This window comes from Leuresthes tenuis, unplaced genomic scaffold, assembly GCF_036924035.1.
Source record: "Leuresthes tenuis unplaced genomic scaffold, fLeuTen1.0.hap1 SCAF_19, whole genome shotgun sequence".
Taxonomy (NCBI): Eukaryota; Metazoa; Chordata; class Actinopteri; order Atheriniformes; family Atherinopsidae; genus Leuresthes; species Leuresthes tenuis.
Window position 1 is genome coordinate 9774502 of NW_027325373.1, and position 22496 is coordinate 9796997.

At 39.7% G+C, this 22496-nt stretch overlaps 1 protein-coding gene across 1 annotated transcript; it reads right to left on the bottom strand.

The window, feature by feature from the left end:
• Nucleotides 1–17068: 17068 nt before the first annotated feature.
• LOC140276655 (protein AMBP-like) lies at nucleotides 17069–22132 on the bottom strand. The gene is made up of 10 exons (XM_072371439.1): nucleotides 21895–22132; nucleotides 21308–21450; nucleotides 20399–20475; nucleotides 20160–20276; nucleotides 19693–19794; nucleotides 19413–19471; nucleotides 18195–18279; nucleotides 17862–18029; nucleotides 17511–17684; nucleotides 17069–17245 (listed from the first exon to the last, which is right to left on the bottom strand). Exons 1-10 carry the CDS (start codon nucleotides 22012–22014, stop codon nucleotides 17220–17222), a joined length of 1071 nt encoding a protein of 356 aa, XP_072227540.1. The 5' UTR covers nucleotides 22015–22132; the 3' UTR covers nucleotides 17069–17219.
• Between the last annotated feature and the right edge of the window lie 364 nt (nucleotides 22133–22496).

A 22496-nucleotide genomic window follows, 5' to 3' on the forward strand; every position in this document is an offset into this window, starting at 1 on the left:
TTCTTTGTGTATGCATTTCCTCCTCAACTCCTGTTTCCCTGGGCTTGACACACTGTCCTCCCTCCTGTTGCATTTTGGTTGGTTTGGGAAATACCCCCTCCCCCTCCTGCCACCCTGTCTTCCAAACCGGGCCCAGCCCAGATCCCCATTCTCTCCTTTTGTCATTCATCTGGCCTCATCCTTTCACTGCCGGGATAAAGGAGCCCAGTGCATTGTGGGAAGGCTCAGTTTAAAGTAGGATCCCCTCCCCTGTGTGTGTTGTGAGAGAGCTGGTTTTATATTACCCCTCCACACACTCAGAAACTTTCCAAAACACTCTCCTCTTGTGCTGTCCTTCAAATGATGAAGACCCAAGCCTTGCACTACATTCAGCTTTCACCTAACAGCCTGTTTTTACCTCTGTGTTTCTTTTTTTGACTTGTTTGTGTCATTTAACCAGCACTTTGCCTAAAGTTTAATTACTCTTCCTCAATGATAGACTCACTTGTCTGGAAGGGGGACAAAAAAAAAGGATCAGATTTTCTCCTTATGTCTGCTGGTGTGATTTCATTTGCATTGCATGTCCTCACAGCCCACTGCAGTGATGCATAAAATGGCCTTGAAAATGGCTGATTGGACAATTAGCCACTGTCACTTATTTCAAAACTGATAAGTGGAGATAATACACCATTCACTCAGTTTCATAGACGTGCTGAGCGGCACGTTATTTCCCATGGCTGCAGAAACGGTTAATTTCCCTATGTGCCTGACATTTTCGCGTTGCAACATTTTCTGGGTGTCGACCAGCTTTAACCGTGACCGTTTGAAGATTGCAAATGTGATGGAAACAACAGTTGCGGTGTGGGAGTTTTTCATTTCAATGTGAAGTCAAGTGAAAAAAGGAGTAGTCGCTTACTTCTGGTTCTCACTGACATGTAAAAGTGTGTGGTATTGGTTAAAGCAGCTGTTGAGCTCGCTTTCCGAGTGACAGCTGAACCGCACATGACCTCAGCTCAAAACTTCAGCACATGAACTGCACTGATCTGATGCATTTCTTTGTCAGATACTAACAGCAGGAAAGTTAGCTCCTTTAAACTCCAGCCCCTCTGTGTTTTGATACCGTGGCAGGCAGAACGGGTTATCTGGCCTGCCTCTACCTCCCTCCCATCCAGTCTCTCACTTCTGCAGGATGTTTTTGTTGAGCTGGGTTCCCATTGTTCACACACTGAGTTGGCTGGCCTCCCAGGGTTGCTGCTGGCTGCTAGGCCCCCTAATAGGTTCTTCATGTGCCTTGGCTTTCCTTGCGCATCTTGGTCTGGCCTTTGCATGGAGCGGTCTGTGCTAGTGAGCCAGACAACACAAGGCATTTTTTAGGGAGGAATTTTGGAAAGAAGACTGTGAAAGAATATAAGATCGTTATTCATTTGGGGAACAGCACAAAGTCCACAAAAAGTTAGAGAACAGGAACAAATTCACTCACAAGAGTGAACAAGCCACCTTGGCATATATGTCTCGTTGCAGCCATGTAAGCTATTTTAGAGTCCTCAGTTGTATGTCACAAGTAGCAGAGACAGTTAAATAGTTTTGGTGGGTTGGTGTTACAGCAGCTGCAATCAAGTGCATCTGTGTGATTATCTTCCACCTCTATTCAAAAGGCCATTGTTCACAGGCTCATAAAATATTCATATCCATGCTCTTCCCCCCTAATTTGAAGGCTTACACTTGCTCAAAAACAAGCAAGATTAACCGAAAAATAATGTAAAATGCAATTGAACTGGTTTTGCAGCAGTTTTATAACGGCTGCTACTCAACATGTGTCCGGAGAAATGAGCTGTGATTGTGAGATCTTGCTTATGACTTCCTCTGGAATGCATTGGCTTTGACTTGACTGGTGTCTGATTGAGTAAAAATGTGCAACAAACGGCTCACTTGAACAACAGGATGGAAACACATAAGAGGAACTTGTTGCCAGAGAATGAGGAGTGATGACAACCCAACAAAGAGGAACCTTCCAGTATGTTGAATTAGACTATTTTATTTTCCTTTGCCCTTTATATGGCATCTTTGCTGCTGTTTATACTATATGACCTCAGAAAAGGACAGTACTTCTTTTTCACAGGAGGCCATTCAAAGTAAGTGGGGAAAAGAAAAACAGGTCATTTATTCTTGAGGTAGACATTTCTACTTGCATATAAGGGTTCTAGTTACCTTCTGCCAGTTGGCATTTTATAGTCTCCTCAAGACCTATGAAAAAATGTTTGAGATGGGAAAAATTCTGCAGCTTCAGATCCATTTGAAAATATGAAATCTTTCAAATTATTGAGGAGTAATGCACCAACTCTCCTACACAGGTGACATCATTTCGGCTGCTTGATTGCACATCTTCTCGCTTTTATCTCTTTCCGTCACCTACTAAATAGTTTTCTTGCTCATCTTAGGGCATGGCAACTAGCATCGCCAACATCATCATAAGTGTGGTTTGGTTAATGGAGATTCCATTACACAAACAACTTCTTTTCAAATAGATGTTTATTCGGGCAGAGCAACTGCCAGTGTGTGGGCGTGCAGAGCCATAGATGTGTTTTCAACAATTAATTGACTGTGACACAGCAGAATAGCCGTCCAAGCAAGTACTTTGTTCTCATAGTTGTTCACCACATCACACACAGCACCTTGAATATTAGCAATAGAAATTTTAGAAAACATACGTATTCATAATTCAAACCGTAACTAGTTGATCTTTTGGCCACCTGGTAGAAGTTGGGTAAGATGGAAAGTCAACACAGACATATTTCACTTTTCTAAAGTGGGTTCTAGATTGGATGGAAGGTTGACTACCACACATTGAGCAGTTTGATCCATGTCTATTATACTGTCCATCTATTTTTTTTTTAAATGTTATGCCTATATAAGTTTACCTAATGTTGAAAAGTAAAAGTTTAGTAGACTGATCAGATGTCTTTCCAACATGCTTTGTTTCTGTTTGATGAGCAGTGATCTGAGTGTGATCGTACCCACTCTTCACACTCGTGGCCTACACAGCACTTTAGTTGCTGAGCTAACTGGACATTTGGAAAAGACAGGCCGGGTACAGATATATAATTTAACCTGAGGGAACCTGCCATGTAGCCCATACGGTAATTTTCAAAATGCCTTTTCAGATGGTATTTCACTATGTTGGTTACTTTTTTTCTCTATAACATGCTGTGTTGACACCTTTTGCCAGCCTCATGAGATACATTTTTCTTGTACATTTTCCAACCTGAATGTTGCATGTTTTGATACGTGTTTGCATGTTTTATAGGATATGGATCCGTCTGTTCTCCTTGTAATTTCGGCTATGTGCAGTAGCTAAATGGTCTTGACTAAATTTCTTAAATTACTGTTAGTAAATGTTATCCTCTGTAGTGATTTTACACACATTACTGAATGCACAAATAGTCTAAATACTACACCTCTAAATAGTCCAAACTGTTGAAAGTAAAAGCAGTAAATGTGCTCATTTGAAAAGCTGGCATTGTGAGGTGTGGTAGTTTTATAGATATTTCATCTCTGGTTCTGTATACAAACACAATTATGACAACACATTAAGCAATATCTAATGTCCTGTGTTCTTTAGGTATACTGAATAAAGAACACAACCTTTTCTTTAAAAATGGATTGGAATCAAAGTATCAAGTATAAATGAGTACAAGTACCCCACTTTTCGAGTTGTTTTTCAAAACTCTTTGCTTAAACTGTCTTTGTTTGGTCAGAACATGAATACTCTCAAGTCGGGTTTCTGCAAAGAAAATCTAAAGTGATCTTTTGAAAAGGCGCAAAAGACAAAAAAAAGAATCAGAAATGTTTCCAGTTATTGGTTTTGAGCGAATAAACTAGACTGCACAGTACCAGAGGTTAGCAGTACAGGCTATGTTGCTAGTAGCTGTAATTCAGTAGAAGACGTAATTGTTCTAACTCAAAATAAAACCATGATAGACATCAACAATAAGAAAATGGAGAATTGCTTTCATATCTGAAAATATCTGGGATATCATATCATATCTGAGTACTCTGAATTTATTGTTTTCCGGCTCAGATCAGAAGCAGTTGGTGGGTTATGTATTTTTAATCTTTGCCAGATCAGATGGGATTTGCAAACTTGTTTCCATTTTCCCTAATGCACTTCAGGTCTTCTACACAACAGACAAGTGAATGAATAAATGTTTTTTTTCCCCATGTTGATTTTTTTGTTGTTGTTCCTTTCAGCTTTTCTTTTTCATATCCAAGGCGAATAAAAGACTACAATGAAAACCAGGCTACAGAAGCCCAATCTTCTGGCTGGGCCAGTCTTGCACCAACACTTGCAAACTTACAAGAGGACACTTGTTACTGGAGTGTCCACCAGTCATTTTACATCCCTGTAGAACTGTCTTTATGTCCACTTGAGGAATGTACTGGATATGTCAGACCTGTCTATGTTTTACTGTTGTAGTTGCTCCATCAGGTTAACTTTCTCTAACTTTGTAGATCTGCTGTTCATTGCTTGGCAGAATTTTTATAGTTTTCTTTTCTTGTCTACAGTTAGTCGGGACAGGGAAGTAAGTATTGCTGGTGGTGCCAAAGATTATTTACTGATGAGGTGTTAGTGGTGACAATCCCTCCTTGTGATTATTGTTGTATTCCACAGTCCTATAATGTATCAGCACATTTTTGGTTTACTTCTCCTTTTTAAAATGCCTTTTCAGACGGTCTTTCACTATGTTGGTTACTTTTTTTTCCTCCATTTCACAGATTGTCCTTCGAGATCATTTTAGTAACAGTCCACATGCAGTAAAATCTGCAGTCTGTGATGCTCGTGGATGACAGTGAGCTTTAAATCCTGCTGATAGTGCACTTTCTCTCTGAAAACAAAAACATGTCTGTCGCTAAACACGACCAGCTAGCATCCCCCTCCCAAAGGTCTGCCTGTGAGTAAGAAGGGGAGTAAAAGAAATAGAGAGAGGCAGAGAGACAGGTGGTCGGGCTGGTCTTTTCCTTGCCCTCCGCTCCCTTTTGAACTCTTCTTTCATTCTTCCAGTTCATTCTGTGCTTCTTTCCATAGCTCCAGTGACAAGGCGCTCCATTCACTGCCTTATTCTTCCACCCCTCCCTCCTTCCTCCATCTCCCTCACACACCCCGACCCCATCCCCTCCCCTCCTGGCTCCTTTGTCTAGCTTGTGGGGGCCTGCTTTAGCTGCTATTCACCAGCCAGACGGACCGCCATTGACTGGACCCCCACCACACCCCTCTTATTCACCCCCCTAACATCCCTCCCTCTGCAAAACACCCTCACACACATATGCACACAGCAACCTGGCCATTCTCCACCCTACGCCCTGTATCAGGCAGCTGCTATGCTAATAGGGAGGAAGGGATGAGGAGGAGAGACAGAGCAGCCAGCCTATAGTCAAAGGACATAGGGAGGGAGAGCAGGGAGAGTGACCCCGCTCCTCCATCTCCATAGTCATGCCAGAGCAGCAGCAGACCTCCTGTTACACAAAGGGACACCCCCCCTCTCTCCTTTCTCACCCCTCTCCCTCCTCCCTCCACCCCCTCTGTTCTCCTCTTTCTAATTCAAATCCATTTTATACCCCAGTGGTAAAGGGAGCTGTAAGTGCAGTATGTAAACTAACCTTACTCCTGCCCTGCGGGCGTAACCATTCAGGGCCCGACACACAGAACACCACCTCTGTGTGTGCACGTATTTGTGTGTGTGTCTATTCCCCTGCTTTGTTTAGGGCTGTAGTCCATACCTTCACACACACATGCACACAACTGACACCTGTCCTCCAGTCTAGCTGCATCTCCCCTCAGTTCTACACGTTAGAAACCTGTATGCAGATTTGAACACACAACCACACACACACACCAATCACTTTGTAATTCATAAACAAGACCAATCAGTTTCCAATTCATTATGTGTAATTAACTGAAAACAGCCTTGCAATAACCTTCAACTTAGTAAAACAGTTGTTGGGAGATGCTGATTTAGCTTAATGGTCCTTTTGGAGGCTGCGGTTCACCCATCTGAAGTCATAAAAGTTCACTCTCTATCAAGCATGCCATTCCAATGTTGATTATGCAGAAGAAAAAAAAGTTAAATAAGAAAAAAATCTAAAATGAAAATTTGATCAAATGTGTAAAATTAGATACAGATCAATATTCTGATCATATTACAAAACAGCTTGATTCCTGCAATAGTAAATGCTTCATTCTTAGAGGGTGTTTCTGGTATTTTGTCCACTTTGTTTAAATCAGTGTATTGGAATATATCAGAAGTGGATGGACAAATACCACACCTTTCATTTTCTATGGCCTAAAATAACTCATAATGCTTGTTTCAGGGAAGAGACAATATAAAACACTTACTGTAATTACAGCACTATTCTTATTCGACTTTTTATTAATTTGAGGAGTTATCAGAGATGGATGTTGCTTGTTGTTAAAAGTTAGACTTTGATTCATTTACTGTTCTGTACTGAAATTCATCATAACCTTTTTCAGTGATTGATTTTAAAACTTTGTCCTGTATAAAAACCAAACTTTGAAATCAATCCAAGAGTTTGTTTATGACAGAGACTGTAGTGCTATGTGCAATGTGTCTGTGGCTGTGTGTTGGCATGTTTGTGTCAGCAGTTTTTTTTTTTTTTTTTCTGGGAGCATGTGTGTACATCTCTGTTGGTGCGTTTTGATGGAAAAGTGTATGTGTGTGTGTGTGTGTGTGTGCTGGGGGGGGGGGTATTGGCAGGAAGGCATTTCTCCTCTTTCTGCCTGTCCCCCCTGTTCTGTTATTTGCCCCTGTGCAGCATGACCCTCTGCCCCATCAGGGAGGCACGTCCCATTTGACATCTGCCTGTTTGCAGGAGGAGGGATATGGGAAGAGGGGATACAAAGGATGGTTGCCCATATGGAGCTTTAACCCACCACCCCCATCCATTCCCTTGTCCATCACATGTACACACATACACACACACACGAGCGCACACACACACACACGCATGTGGCTTGAGCGTCTTCTGATTCCTGCACTCTTTGTTTCGATATGTATGTACAGTGATAAGTGAAAGTCAGGGCACAACTGGAGAGAAGAATGATGATGTGACAAAAGAAAAACAAGAACAGCCAATTGGCTTAAAACGTTTTGTGATGATGGTAAGATCAAGAATACTTTATTAATCTTAAAAAGGATATATTTCACAAGCTTAAAACTAAAAAAGTAGGCAATCCTGATTTGTTTTTAAATACTAAAATCTACGAATACAACATCAGTAACTGAAGTTTGAACTTTACCTGTCTTCAATCTTTTTTCGAAAACGATTCTGGCTTTCCGTGTTTTCGCTTTTGCACACTATAAGCTGACATCTTTGGTGAGATAGCAAGAACATTTTTCTTCTGATGACTCTGCCGCATGCATTATTGCTGCACCACCACTCCACTGTATCAGCCTGTCTTTACCCTGCAGCAGAGGTCTCATGAGGGATTTGCTTCTTAGCCAGAAGACATGCTCTTTTTAATGCAGGTTTTCTCTTCACCATGCTTCATCATGTTTCAGAAAGCATAATCCCTATAATCAGATATTTGCAAGTGAACATACAGAATCAACTTTCAAGATTTAATTTGTTTGTCATAACAGGTAAAAGCCACAGTCCGTCAGGTTTCTATGGCACAAATGGTTCCCATTTGTTATGCTTTTGAAGTGTGAGTAGTATGCACTAATCATATTGAGTAGGTGTTGCAAGGATGCATTTGAAGTGTTAGGTAAAGTGGAGGAGTTGTGAAACAAGTTGGTCTTGGACTAGATATCTATTACTTAGATGTCTTCTGGCTAACCTTGATGTTCAAAGCCCCTACTATATTTGGTCATGAATTAACTTCAGTGAGGTGCTGAGAAAAGCTGATAGAAGGCAACAGTTCCCAACAAATTTGAGAAGTCAGAGGATACATCAGCTCTGAGGTTGTCATTTTAGCGGGATTTTTCATAACCATGGCACCAGAAAATTGTTTGCATGTCATAGCAACTGATTGAGCTTTCCAAAACCCAAGTAATGCCTGGAATAAGACTCCAGATTCACATTAGTTGAGGAAGAGAGGTCTAGGATCCAGGTCAGGAACAACATGGAGAGAAATAAGGAAGTTTTCACTATCTTTTGGTTAAGATCATTGTGGAAAGTGGGAGATCACTCGCAGATAAAATGGACAAGCTTGGAGCACTGATAAGGATAAATCGTGAATCTGAGGATGTCAATATAATTTGTTTTGCCGAGACCTGGCTGCAGGAACTGCAGAAATCTACCTCCTCTCTACTCAGCTCTTTTGGACATACAGAGACTGCAGACAGTGAAGAATTTATTATAGTGCTTGTGAACAACAGATGGTGTAATCCTGGACATACACTGCGAAGAAGCATCTCTTCTCCCCAGAGTTCCTGTTCATACTGTCTACTGAGAGTGTTCACCTGTGTTGCTTGCTGAAGCCACGTGTGACACCCAAATCAATTCATGGTGATCTATAAAGATTTCCACCATATCTTCCTCTCTGCTACACTTCAGCATTTTACTTGTTTGACCGCTGATTTTTTACTTTTTACATTTTTTTTAATCCATCTGTAACAATAGCGTGTCTTTGATAATTATCTATATCGCAGCAATATAATTTCCCTTTGTGAATTAATAAAGTATTGTTGAGCTGACTTGAACTGGATTGAATTGAATTGAATTGAATTGAATTGAATTGAATTGAATTGAATTGAATTGAATTGAATTGAATTGAATTGAACTGAACGAGATAGATAGAAAGATAGATAGATAGAAAGATAAGGTATACCAACTAGCCCTGTATGGATTATCCTACTCCACAATGATTCAGTGTGCATCATGCATAATGAGCAGGCTGACCATATGGCTGGATCTGGGCTAACGAGCCAGGTGGGGTTTAAATGGCCCATAATAACAGCGTTGGTGCTACTGCACTCTGCGACAGCACTTTCTCCATCAAGGCCTGCTTGCTTTGTTTGACAGGCTGTTTCTGATAATACCTCTACTTAAGGGGCTTACAGCGAATTTGGCTGTAAACACATATGACACAGATGTTGCAGCAATTTTTTTTCTATTACAGCAGGGAAAACAAGGCTTATCTGGATCTGGAGATTAATCTCTGTATCTGCTGGCTGAATCGTTTCCCATCCTACATTTAAGCCACATACAACTGTGGATGGGGCTAGGTTTTTAACATGCAAATAATCAAGGGCAAGATGCTTTCTACATAGAATATTATCAAAATGTAAAAGCATGAAAGGTAAAGAAAACTCTTAAGGGAGAATATTCTTGTATATTCAGAATTATTCTAAAATATTTGTTAACAGCTAATTATATTACAGTAAGTAATCACTGCAGATGACTATATAGACACCACTTAGCAGACAGTAATGACTCTGGTTGGGAATCCACCTGAATTTTATTGGAAATGGAAGCAATATTATTGCAATAGTAACTGCAAACAGGATGAATGGCCTCATGACAGTGTTCACAATATGTCAACAAATTAAAATCTTATCAATAAATCTGTCACAGCCTGTTGTAGCATGACTTTATAGCTTTTAAAATACTGCTTTGGTGCAACACTTATACTGACATCTAACAGAGACTGCAAGAGCAGGTATTACATTACATTGCAGCTACTTGTGCTCAGTTTCTCAGAGCTGTACATTCTGTACTCTGGCTGGGGTCCAGCCACAGAGTGCAGACAGATAATATGGTTTCACAAAGAGAACAGACAACAACAAGCCAGGTATCTTCAGGTATGAAAAGTTTGCTTTTCCCCAGTATATCATTTACTTTGATATGGTTGCCCGGCCCAGTAGTGGAAGACAAAAAACAAACAAATCACCTTCCTTGGAAAATTGTCCATTTTAAATTGTCCATCTTGGTAGGTAACTATGAAGACCACACTTGTGCAGGTATTGGTTAGCCTGCAAACTTGCTCCAGATGAGCATGGATTGATACCAGACATGTTCAGATTCACCAAGATGGCCTCATTGATGATCTTATACCCTGCATGATTCTAAAAAAGAGGACTTCATTGTGATTCTGGAGGAAAACACAGTTGTCTGCCTGGTGTTTTTTTGCCTTCGACAGTGGTTGACCTACCAAGAAGGCATTGATCTGAAACAGCCAAGATGGTCGTAAGATACTTGAATCAGATCAAGATCAACTGTCCTGATTAATACCCAGAGGCTAATTACGAGGGTGTTGTTGATGGGGAATGGTTTAAAATTCCCCATCAACAAAGACAAAAAGCTTTTCATTAATTATATTGATTATACATAAAAACACATAAAAAAGGAGACTTTGGACATGATAATTCTAGTATGTAAAGTATAAGAATTATCAAAACTTATCATTACCATCTTTAACACCGTGTCTTGAATCATTTTACCATTTCTACCCAGAACAAACCAATTAGTTGATATTAAATCTGAATTATGCCTGAATATGAATGATTTTGGACCTTCATGTACATTCTTAAATGTGCACAAATGGCATGTTTGCAAAAAGGTGCACAAGTCTACATGCAATAAACATTTTTATGTATGTATGTATGTGTGTGTACATGTGTATCAGGGAGTAATTACGGAGAATAAAGGCCTGCTTGTACAGAGTGAAACTGTGGGTTTTGAAGTGAGATGGGAGATGATTTTCTGTTTGGCTGAGCAGGCTCAATGGTCCTATTCAAGTAGCCCCCTTACTGCCCATTGTCCTCCCACAACCAACTCTCCACACCACACACACATACACACACACACACAGACCCATACATACATTCATGGGTGTAGTGGAATTGGAGTGGAGGCCCGGAGGAGAAAGAGCGATGACGAGTTGGGGGATGAGGGAGTTGAACCTGAGAGCTGTCGGGGGTGTAAAGTGAGGAAGAGGGGGGTGTGGGGTGGAACAAACGTTGTTGAAGATGGAAAGAACACTGATATAATTTAAAGGAAATTTTATATCCAAAATACTTGAAGCATGATGACTGGCTCTCCTGTAGCTGTTGATGAGTTAATCATTTGTTTTTGCTTTAAAAACTAAATTAGAATACAATTTTTTTTCTCGTGTTCATGCTTTTGGAAAATAAACCTTTGCTGACATCGTGAAACACAGTCGTAACATTTGTGACACATTTTGGTACATTTTTGTGTAGCATAAAATAACACATGTAATCATAATGTCACACTCTTAAGTTAGAACTCTTTTCCAGGAGTTAACCAGATCCACAAAAAACTCAAACAATAGTAAGTTTACAAACACACAGTGGTCACACAATAGTCTGGGCTGGTGGATAAGGAACTCACACACGTCAGGGGTTAATAATCTTCTGCCACTGCTTTGAACCCCATTAGGACATTGATCTGGCTGCGTCTTTTATGCCACCTGGGAAAAGGAATGTGCTGGGTCTTCTATTGTGTCTGCTTGTCTGGGAGTGCGCCGGGTGGTCATCTACACTCTGCATGTGAGTGTGTGTGTGTCAAAGAAAGGTCAATCAAAGCAGAGTGGGCGTCAGTGTCTCACTGTCCAGAGAGACAGACAGTGGAGGGCGGAATATTCTTGAGGTCAGTCGGTCAAGGGTCATTTCATGCATTTTTACTTGAACACAGAGATGAAAGATGCACGCTTACGAACACTCAGTGAATGCATATGAGCAAATATATCAACTAATGAGAGGTACCATGTAGTAGCTCAGCACTTTTGACCACTACTCTAAGAGCAAACACACAAAAAAGGAAGAAAATGGTTCATTCACAGCTGCTTCTCTTTGTCAGATGAAGCATTCTACGAAAATTGTCCAGTGCTTCCTGTTCTTGAATCATTAACTCACCAGTAATTGATTATGAAAGACTGTTGTTCCATTGACCTATAAATCTATGGGTTAACTGAGCAATTAGTAGCAGCTCCTGTTCTTTATTATGGTGTTTGGGACACTGGGGTGCAGGAGTTCCAGTGGATTAGTGCTGGAAACTGGCTGAGGAAATGCAAACAGGTGGGATAGCTAGAGGCATTGCTGCCAGATGTTATAAAAACAAATTCCATACAAAAAGACTCCAGAATTACCACACATCAGATGAATGCAGCTTTAATGTAAATTAACTACCACAAGGACGTGAAATTCTACTCTAGGGCTTAAAGTCCAGAGTGCTAGCGCCTTACAGGTCAGCCTACAGTACATATTCTGATTTTAGTTAGTTTGTAAGTAGAGGTGATGCATTGATTGAAAGGTTTCCAGAAATGTCTCCAGTAATTTATTTAAACGTGCAAATATTAATGAACGTACAGTATAAAAGGTAGAAAAAAAGTCTGTACAATTCTAACAAACATGAAAGTTGATTTTTGGTATGAGCACCTTTATTCCCCAACACAGCCTGAACCTTCTTAGACAAGGTTTCTTGTCATTTAGTCCTCAGGATAGTTTTTCAGGCTTCTCTAAGGACATCCCAAAGCTCTTCTTTGGATGTTAGTTGCCTTTTGTTCCGTTCTCTGTCAAGATGATCCCACACTGCTTCAGTAATGTTGAGGTCCGGGCTCTGTGGATGATTCATCCCTCCACAAGACCTGTTGTCACTTTTTGTGTCATTTGGCATATCTCAGCCTTTTCTCCCTGTTTCCCTTCCTTAAGAATGGCTTCTTGACAACCATCCCTCCATGGAAACTATTTCTGACGAGGCTTTGCCCAACAGTAGATGTTAAACTGAAGGACCAGATACATCTCTCAGGTCCTGTCAGGTCTTTGCTGGAGTTTTTCACACTTCTTAATCACATTACTTTCAAGCACTCTGAACCTATCTGCTGTGGATAGTACTTTAGATCTGACATTTCTTCTTTAGTCCTCCACTTGTCCAGGTTCCACATTATTTTCAGAGCATACTGCACATCATGCTGAGATGTGCCATGTTTTCGGCTGTTAGCGTTTCAGAAGTCACCTTGTTGGTGCAAACAAACTATTCTATATCTGTCAAATGGTGTTATGTGGTAATACATTTTGTGTGCTTGCAACAAGCTGTGAGTAACAAAGCACCTATGGTACAATTTAAAAATGGTTCTTTGCTAAGTTGTCTGTTATGCATAGACACTGTTCTGGTTCATCCCTTGAGTTAGGTGCCTTTTTGAAACATGAATGATTTATAGGTCAGGGTTTAGTGGCTTTACAAAATAAATAGATAAATACATAAAATAAAGTTTAATATAAGATAAATGGACTAGATTGAGAATGAGTGACTAAGAAACAAATGTCCAAAGATTACATTTTAAAGACGCACAGAAAGTTTGGACAATTATTGCTCAAGTCTGACACTTTGGAAACAAAATAGAAAGAAATGAGATGTGGTGCAAGACTTACCCAGTACTGCAAATAAGTACAATACATAAGTATAAAGTCCTATAATCAAATCACAGTTTGCTGAGGTCTGACGCTAATTCCTATTAAAGCTGTGTCAAAAAAGCTTAAAAAAATTACTGCTCAGGTCCGACAGGTATGTATATGTACAAAACTGTCCTAAGTTATAAGCTAGTCATAAGCTCCTTCACTCGCCTTCGCCTCAGTTTGCTGTTTTTAATATTTTTTAAAAGAAAAACACTGGCCCTTCTGTCTTAAAGTTTCGTGGTGGGAGCCTCTCGGCGCACTTTAAACAGTTTTGTATTTTGTGGCTCTGGGATTTGAAGAGGAGTGGTGCGCTGTGGTGGGAACTTGGGTGTGGTGTTGTTATTCGGCAGAGAAATAGTCAGCTCCTTGCTTACTTACAGACTGTTGCGGTTATCTGAATAGACGCATCTATAACTCCTAAAGTTGGATTGGCCGAGTGCATTACTACCCTGTAAGCTGTTCTGATATGTTCTTAGGAATTTTACATGAATCTTTTCACCCAATAAGGTTATTTATGTGACAGCTGCAAGTTTAAAGATCACTGAAAATGCTTGAATGTTCAATACATGTATTTGTAGACATTTGGGTGATTTGTTCTTTACTCAACCAATATTTCTTTACAACTTGTAAAAGTAAACACAATCCTCTCATTTTCTTTTCAAATTCAGACTTTTTCACTCTTTCTTTATGGATATATTAATGACTTAGTGAAAATGCTCAGAGGACACAGCTGCGTTTTAGAGTTTTTGAATGTTAATGCCTTCCAGTTGTTCTGACACACAGAGTTTGATTTGAAGAAGGAAAGAAAGTGATATGGTTTAGGTTAAGGATAAGGCCTGCACAAGAATGATCTGGTTAAGACTGAGAATGAATGTGTTGTAAGTCCTGTGAAGTGACGGAAATACCACTATGTGTGTGCTTAAGTGGAGGGGGGTCCTCTGTCAGGAGGATAATAGATGATGGCAGCAGCAGGTTGCTGATGAAATAAAAAGACATCTCCACCACACACACACTGCCAGATTTGGGTTGAAGGGACATCTGCATCTGCTTTTTCTCTCTCTCTAGCCGGCTTTTCTCAAATGAATTTATTGCTCTCTTTCCTTTAGTTGATATTTCTGTCCATCCTGCTCCCCAGTGACACAGCCTAAACTTATCTTGTACCATTGTACAAGTATGGGGATTTGTATATATGTGTTTACCAGTCTTTGCTTGTGAACAATGTAACCTTTAAGGAACTCCTTAAACTCAGATATCTCCATTACAGACTGTATGTTCACAACTATGTGCAGTTCCCATCTTTCTCCAACCTTCATCTACTGACGTTTGTGTGGAGTGCAAAGGCCTCCCTGATATTCGGAATCTAAAAAATTTACAATAGTCTTAGCTTGTGTTGTTTTTACAGTTAAGCCTTAATAAGAAAAGGGGCAGCTGTGTAGCAACGACAAATTGATATAATTTTACTCAGAAATCTTGCATACCAGAGGTAGAAAATAAATGTAATATCTACTTTAGGGAAATATTTGTTTGTCATGCTTTTAACTAAAAATTCATGACCCAAAATAATCAAACCTCCACACAATGATCAATTACACATCAAAAAAGGTAAGAGAAGCTGTCCAGGGATGTTAGCATCCTGAACAGGTGTTTAAAAGACTTGTGAAAGCCCTGGTCAAAATGGAGCATGCTTATGAAGTGCTTGGTGGACAATCTGGATCCTCTTTTCTGGGCAGCTGGAGAAGGGGGAGGTTGGGTGGGGTCTGGCTTTCTTATTGTAATTGTCCAGAATGTCAGTAACAAGAAAATAAAAACATACTATTTTGTCTTTTACTTTCTCAAAGCTTTGAATTTGTTAACTTAAGCGGTCTTGTATTCTTCCAAAATGTTATTTGAGTTCATATGGGTTTGGACTGCTTGAACTAAATGAACTAAAACCACATAGTAACACTGACTACACATATATAGTGGTAAACAACCAGGGAGAAATAAAGAGTGTCAGCTGTTGTGAGGAACCGCCTGAACTGTGGTGGGAATTTTTCTTGTCAAATTTGTGGTCAGTTCAGACTGTCTGTTGGAAAGTTTTCTGCTGAACTAATTGAGGTTATCACTTCCTCCCTCTTCATGGGAACCTCCGTATCTCTAACTCTTCTACCCTGTTGGAAAACAACCTGAGGTGTCAAAATATGTCATGAGCACTCTTAATGAATAAGTAGACTTGTATGTGTACCCAATACAAAGTACACACCTCCGGTTATCTATGCGTGTGTGAGTTTGGGCTTGTTTGGTAGCTCTAGCGCAGGCTGCACCAGGTGATCTGGCCTGGTACGGAAGGTCACCGCTGTGATGTCACTTCCCCTTCCTCTCCGGATATTCCCAGCATTCTACTGCCAGCAGCCGGGAACTCTGGGAACTGAGAGCAGGAAGCCTGGCTCCTCCACAGGAGAGAGGGCATGTAGTGGTGAGGTTGTGTGGCGATTTTTGCAGCACTGGATGACTCATCATTTGCTGACCAAACTCAGTTTATGAGAATGTGTATCTGACTGAGATAGTGTGAAATACATGTGAATCATCTTTTGAAACAGCAACATCGCCCCCTCATGGTTTTGTTTGTAGAAAGCTGGAGGCATAACCCAATGCCTTTTGTTGAGATTAGTTCTATTTCTTCTATAGTTGATTCTTGTAAGATGTGACATAATACAAGAAATACAACAGGTCTAACTTTAAATCACTGATCAAAAAAAGTGACTGAAAACAAGTTGTCATCAATTTCAGTTTGATATTTAGGCCTTCAGACTGATGGAATTAATCAGCGGACACAAAGTGTCTCTCATAAAAGGTCCAGTAATCCTCTCAGTAATTTCAGTCTGTGCCCTTTATGTTCTTCAATGAAGCCATCAATGTTTAGGTTACTGCAGCTATAAAATGTTGACTGAATGTGAGCACCAAATTAGGATAACATTTTCCACCACAGTATTTGGAATTTCTTAGAGTAAGGACCAGTGGATGTCACTGCAGTCACAGATATGTTGTCTGAATCTGTGACATAGTTTGTGAGATCATCACAGAGCTCTCACATACTTAAGAGAGGTGATTGCTCACTTTGAGCTAAATGCATATTTATTATCAAGACTGCATTTGGACTTTTAGACTGCATTAATTTGAGTTTAAGTAACCTTAAAAAAATGGACAATTAAACATATTCTTCTCAGCTTAACAGTAATCTACACATGGCTCCCTTCCAAAATTTAAAGTGTACATGGGGCACAATTAATATGAGCTACTTTGCCTTAAGCAACTGATCTTCACATTGTATGTGCACATGTGTGGGCCCCTATGACCAATAATTGCAAAAAATGTCCTTAATTTAACAGACATAGAAAAATCTCTTTCTTGCAATTTCATTGCAGATGTTTACAACATCGATCGATGATATTTTGTGTAACCATCAGTACTTTGAACAGCCTTGAAAAATAGGTAAATTGGCCGGTGTTATTCATACAAACAGCTCATCACTGCAGTGTGACAGTATCAAAACCTCTGTTATGTCTGAACAATATATAGTATGACTCTATTTGCATCTGTGATTGTCAGCATCTGTGTCTTTAGAATCCAATATCAACAAACATAAGTGTCAGTGTTGAACAAGAAATGCCTGACAACCAGAGAGTCAAGGGTTTTTATTGATTATCTGGTGTGATACGACATCACTGATGATAAAAGATACTTTCATTGTTGTGCATCTTGTACAGTGCTGGTTTATGCCTCAGCTCTGTAAAATGAGTTCCGATGAGTGGTCGTGTTTCTTCACCTCACTCAGTTTGACAACAGCAGCTGTTCCTCTGTAAAAGAGCAAAATAAAGGCAATGCTTGTGTTGCATGTGGTAAAGCATATATACTTGGCAAGGCTGGGCTTCTTCTTTTCTTTTTTCTTTGCAATAGGACAAAAAGTTGTGCAATACATCCAAGGTGCAGTTGTTGTTTTTATCATGCAAGTCAGAGTGCAAAATTCTTCTCTGTACTCTCTTGGTCAGCTTGGTCTGTGGCTTTTCCATGCAGTACCTTTGTATATGTTTCTATTTTGTCATATTTCTTCTGTTGTCTTACCATCTTTCACCATCCCGCAGTACTCCTCACACTCCGCCTTGGAGTAGAACTTGTTTGCATTGCCCTGGCAGAAGCCATTTTTGTAGGGCACACATAGACCCGCGGAGGAGTCAAAGGCCCAGATGGGTGGCTGCCCTGTGCAGGGCTGGGCTTTCATGGGCAGACGGCACACAGCTGGAGATGCAAAAGACATACACCAAACCATAACAACAGGAAATACTCTTTTTATGTGTCCTGCAGGAATATTTTTGGTTGTCTATTGTACACCGCAGCCACTAAGTGGGAAAAACACCTTTTCCAAAACATTGAAGTGTATGTATGTACATATAAAGATATTTCTTATTTCCTTACCCTCTGTGCGACATCTCTGCAGACACTCTCGCTCACTCTCAAAGTTATTCTGATTGCCCAAACACCCTCCATATTGAAAGAGCTCACAGCTCATTGAGGAAGAGTTGTAGAAGTAGCGCTGGTGTATTCCAAAACATGGCCCTGTATCTGGTGCCTCTTTACAGGCCACTGTTCAGACACATGGAGTGAGAAGGAACATAAGAAACAATGCCAATTAGTTACATCAGAACTGGATTTCTGATTAAAATATATTCATTTGAATATGACTGACTTGAGCTGCACAATGGTATTTAAGTGTATTTAGTTTGTGCTTTGAGGGAGCTGATCTTTTACCGGTTCCATTGAAAAGAGGGGTCTGATCACCAGAGCCCTCCACATCTGCAAGCTCCAAAGAGGGCACCACATTTCTCCTCACCCGCTGCATCACAAGGACACATAGCATTTGATACTGATATATTTAAACTTATTATTTAAAATGTACCCGCACATAATTCAAAAACCTTTTAATAGACTACATGTGGCTTCATTTTTGTATAGCTGCATGTAAAGTTGTTTCTTCTCTCAAGAACATTGCAATTTGCATCAACAGAATGTAAATAACCTGTTAATGTTACTTTTATCCACTGATGACCTTGTAGTTTGCTTATACTCAGTCATACAATAAAAGCTAAAGCGTATAAGAGTGTATAAATCACATGTTTGTAAAGGCACAGAGATATAAATGCCATTTTCTAAAATGTAATAAATATTAATCAATTATTTGTTGAGTCTTTATTTCATAAACACTGATCAGTTTGTTCACTGACCAGCTGCACTGGTAAATCTAAAGAAATGTAGAATTTGATGCCAGACAAACTTAAAAAAAAAGTTGGAATCGAGCCACTCTTAGCATAGCTACCACCCTTCCCTTTTAGACAATTTGATAACTGAGAATAATAACTGTTTCAGTTTTGCAAGAATAATCTGAGCCAGCTATCGCAGCACTGTCTTGCTGACATATACAAAGCATTCCCTGAAAAAGACATCTGGATGGAGTTTTCTGAATGACAAACTATGCCTTGAGCCCATGCGCTGATTTTCATGACAGAATTATGCCTGTTTTCAGTGCAGTGCGCTGAAGTCATCCAAGATTGATTTTCTGCATCTCCAGATTCTGCTCTAGATGAATGGATTATTCAAAGTCTTTCACATCGAGGAACATTATTCTGAATTTGCTTTTGCAGTTTTTTGCAGATTGCTCAAACTCTGACCATTTTCATTTCTGGGAGCCTGTGCCTCTCCAAGGTTCTCTTTTTATATCCCATCATGTTACTGACCTCATGCTAGTTAACCTATTAGCCGCAACAGGTTCCTCCAGCTGTTTCCTTTTAGCACCACTTACTTTTCCAGCCTTTTGTTGCCACTGTCATGACTTTTTTTAATGAAAAAATGATAAAATAAAATAAAAATAAAGAGTATAGATTATGTTTAAATATACATTTTCATTCACAAACATTTGAAACATTTTGTCAGAACAAAATATTTCTGGTTATACATAACATTAGTTGCTACCTGAGGCTCAGGTTTAGTTGTCGGCTCTGTCACGGTTTGCTCTCCAGGAACACAGTCACCTACACAGAGAACAAATGAAAACCTTTACATTTTCTTCAATAATCTTTTTGTTGTTATATTAATGTGTTGTGATCTTTCTTGTTTTATGCAGCATACAGCAAAAACATAATATTTTAGGATGATGAAAATATGAGACAAATGTCTCAGGATGATATTGATATCTGTGTCTGTGTGTGGTTAAAGTGTGTGTTTGTGTTATAGGCTATACAGTGGGCCGTACCTTTGTCCTTTTTAATGAAGATGGTATCGTCGCTCATTCCTTGTTGTTTGACCAGTGTTTTAAAGTCATCTAGCACAGTCGGTCTTACAGTCTTAGTTCGACCTGAGGAAGACAGAGTTGTGCAAAGAAAACTTTGAGGTATTCATGGCAGAAATATGCTCTCCAGTTCTCCTTATAGTCACTCTAACAATGACTCAAATACAATTAAAGGCACCTAATATGGTCTGCTTTAACATCTACTGAAAGTTATACTAAATACAGTGTTAAAAAATGGTACTACCTGAGAACATACAAATATCCTGGTTTGCTTTTTGTGTTGTGGTTTATCCAACAGAAATTAGGTGGAGATTGTGTGTTAAACAAATCTCCCCAAAGACTAAGATTACTGTTTTTTCAAGGACTAATAGAGACGAGGAGAAAAAAAACGGTGAAACATGCAGTTGTACCGATGGGAATCTGACACTCACTGTAAAGCTTGACTGAGATGCTCTTATCACCCGATGACCTCTTTTTGCTCATAATCACTATGGCATACTCGTTGTAGTTTGTGTGAACCACATAAGCATCCACATCTGAATCCCACTCTGCAGAAAGGAGAGCAAACACAGAAAGGGTCGTAATATCCGTTTATATATAACAGACTATGTAATATATGATGTATATTCTATACTGAACAGAGAGCTGTGACACTGAAAGAAAAACATACTTTCAATGTGGTAGAAGAATCGTCCTGGTGTGGTGGTCAGCTCATAATCCCCAGTTATCTCCTTACACGTTCCACGTCTGCACACACATACAAACAGCACAGCTTAGTGGTGGAACAAAGCAATTAAAAAATTTGTGTTCCTCCTTTTAATCACAGTTGATGCAGCACCCATCTAAATCTTCCCATCATTATATGGCGAATTGGGCATCAAAATGTACTGAAAGTGCTCACAGTCCAACAACCTATAAAAAAGACTCAATATCTGTGTGTTCCAGGAGTATTAATGATAATTGTGAATTTAAATCAACAAGGCATTAGTATTGTGTTAATAGTATGCCTCTACATCTGTTTGTCTGTTTTTTATGGAAAGGTGGATCACGGCCTAGAAGTTATTAACTCTTGATTTTGATCTGCATCCAGAATTTCTTGCTCAACTTAGGTCAAGGTACAGCAGTCTGGGTTAGCTCATTTGAAACTAAATTTTTCAAAAGTTTCTGCTTTGATTCTTATCTATTCAACTAAATTTCAGGTTTAAATGAAATGCTAATCACAGTATTCTTTTGTAATGGACATTTGATACAGTGCCCTGACTTTTCTGGAAAAAGATGCATACACAAATTCTGCTTTCTTCTAGTTTCTCATAACCTCTCTTAAAATAATGTTCCTTAATTGAGGATGAAAATGTTTAGAATGACTGAAGCAGAAGTAGAGTTGTTCACTGAGAGGAAAAAATACATGTGATCTTCATATGTGAGATTTTATCCTATTTTTTTAATCAAATTTTATTTTGCAAGTATTTGCCTTTGTTAGACAGCTCAACGCGAGACCATAAAGAAAGACAACATAAAAGTGGTGACACGTGCAACAAAGGTCCCTCAGCTGGGAATTCAACAGCATTTTATTACAAACCTGAGTAAGGTCCGGGTCATCTTGAGCTTTCCTTCAGTGGCAGCTCTCTGCAGCACCAGTTTGCCTATGGCTAAATCTCCCCTGTAACGCTGCAAATGGGTACATGTACTCGCGAAGGCAACATCATGCCACGTTCCCAAAAACTGTCAAGGAGATGTGTCAATAGCATTAGAAATAGCATTAAAAAAAACATTGACTGCTGAAACAGACTCAGCTGCTTCAAAGGTTACAATGTTATAAAAATGTTCAAAGCTACAAAACAAAATAATTGAAAATAATTTTTTTGATTTTCAAAGGTTGAGTTAATTTTAAAGATGCCTCTCATAAACACACGTTTGACAGAAGTCTTAGTGCCGAACAATTTCTGAAATTTAAGACTGCAAATCTGCCCTTTAAAGTGGCCTTTAGAACAGAAAACACTCAGACTCACCAAATATCTTTATAAGCTGACAAAGCGGTGTTTACTGGCTTTGAAACTGAGTTATTCGCAACTGCTGTGCTGCTATGGGAGCATAGAAGCTGTTTATCTCTCTACATGAATGTCTGAAATTACATGCAGGACTCAACCTTCAAGCTCACCCTCTCACCTTGTCCAAATCGAAGTTCTCCTGTGTGGGATAAAGAGGATCTGGGAGTGTTGGTAGCCCCTGGAGGGTCCGGGTCCATCCCAGGACCAACAGAGAAACCAGAACCACTGCTATCTGCATCCTGCCAGAACTGTCTGTCTGCTCGTCTCTGACAGTGTCCCTGAGGTCTGAGACGCTAAATCAACCCGTTTTGATAACTGAGAAGGAAACAGGGCATTGAACCGTTATGGGCTATGTGTGCTGTGACCCTTGTGTGTCCTCACTCCCACATCCAAGTAAAAAATAAACAAGCAAAAGAGCAAAGTTCTGCCTCTCTTTGTCTCTCCCTGCAGTTTGACTTGCCAGCATGGACAGCTGACCACTTAATCATTGGACTTCAGAATTGTAGCAATATCAACAAATCAATACTTTTAAGCAAGTAATCAGTAACAAGTATGTGCTACTTTTCCCTGAATTTAGTGTGTATGTCCATACTTACATGTATTTTTTGTTATTTCTACTTTTTTCAAATCAGATTTTTCTATGTTTGGCTGTTAGTTTGACTTTCCAGCCGGTAATGTAGCCACTGAGCACCAATGTAGATTATACTTTTCAGGTGAGTC

Bases quoted from the DNA above. Each gene is read 5' to 3' on its own strand.
- LOC140276655 (XM_072371439.1), bottom strand. From the start codon at position 22,014: ATGCAGATAGCAGTGGTTCTGGTTTCTCTGTTGGTCCTGGGATGGACC. The intron at 21,451-21,894 runs GTGAGAGGGTGA...TCTCCTTGACAG, and splicing joins AGAACTTCGATTTGGACAAG to TTTTTGGGAACGTGGCATGA. The intron at 18,030-18,194 runs GTAAAAGATCAG...GTGTCTGAACAG, and splicing joins CCCTCTTTTCAATGGAACCG to TGGCCTGTAAAGAGGCACCA.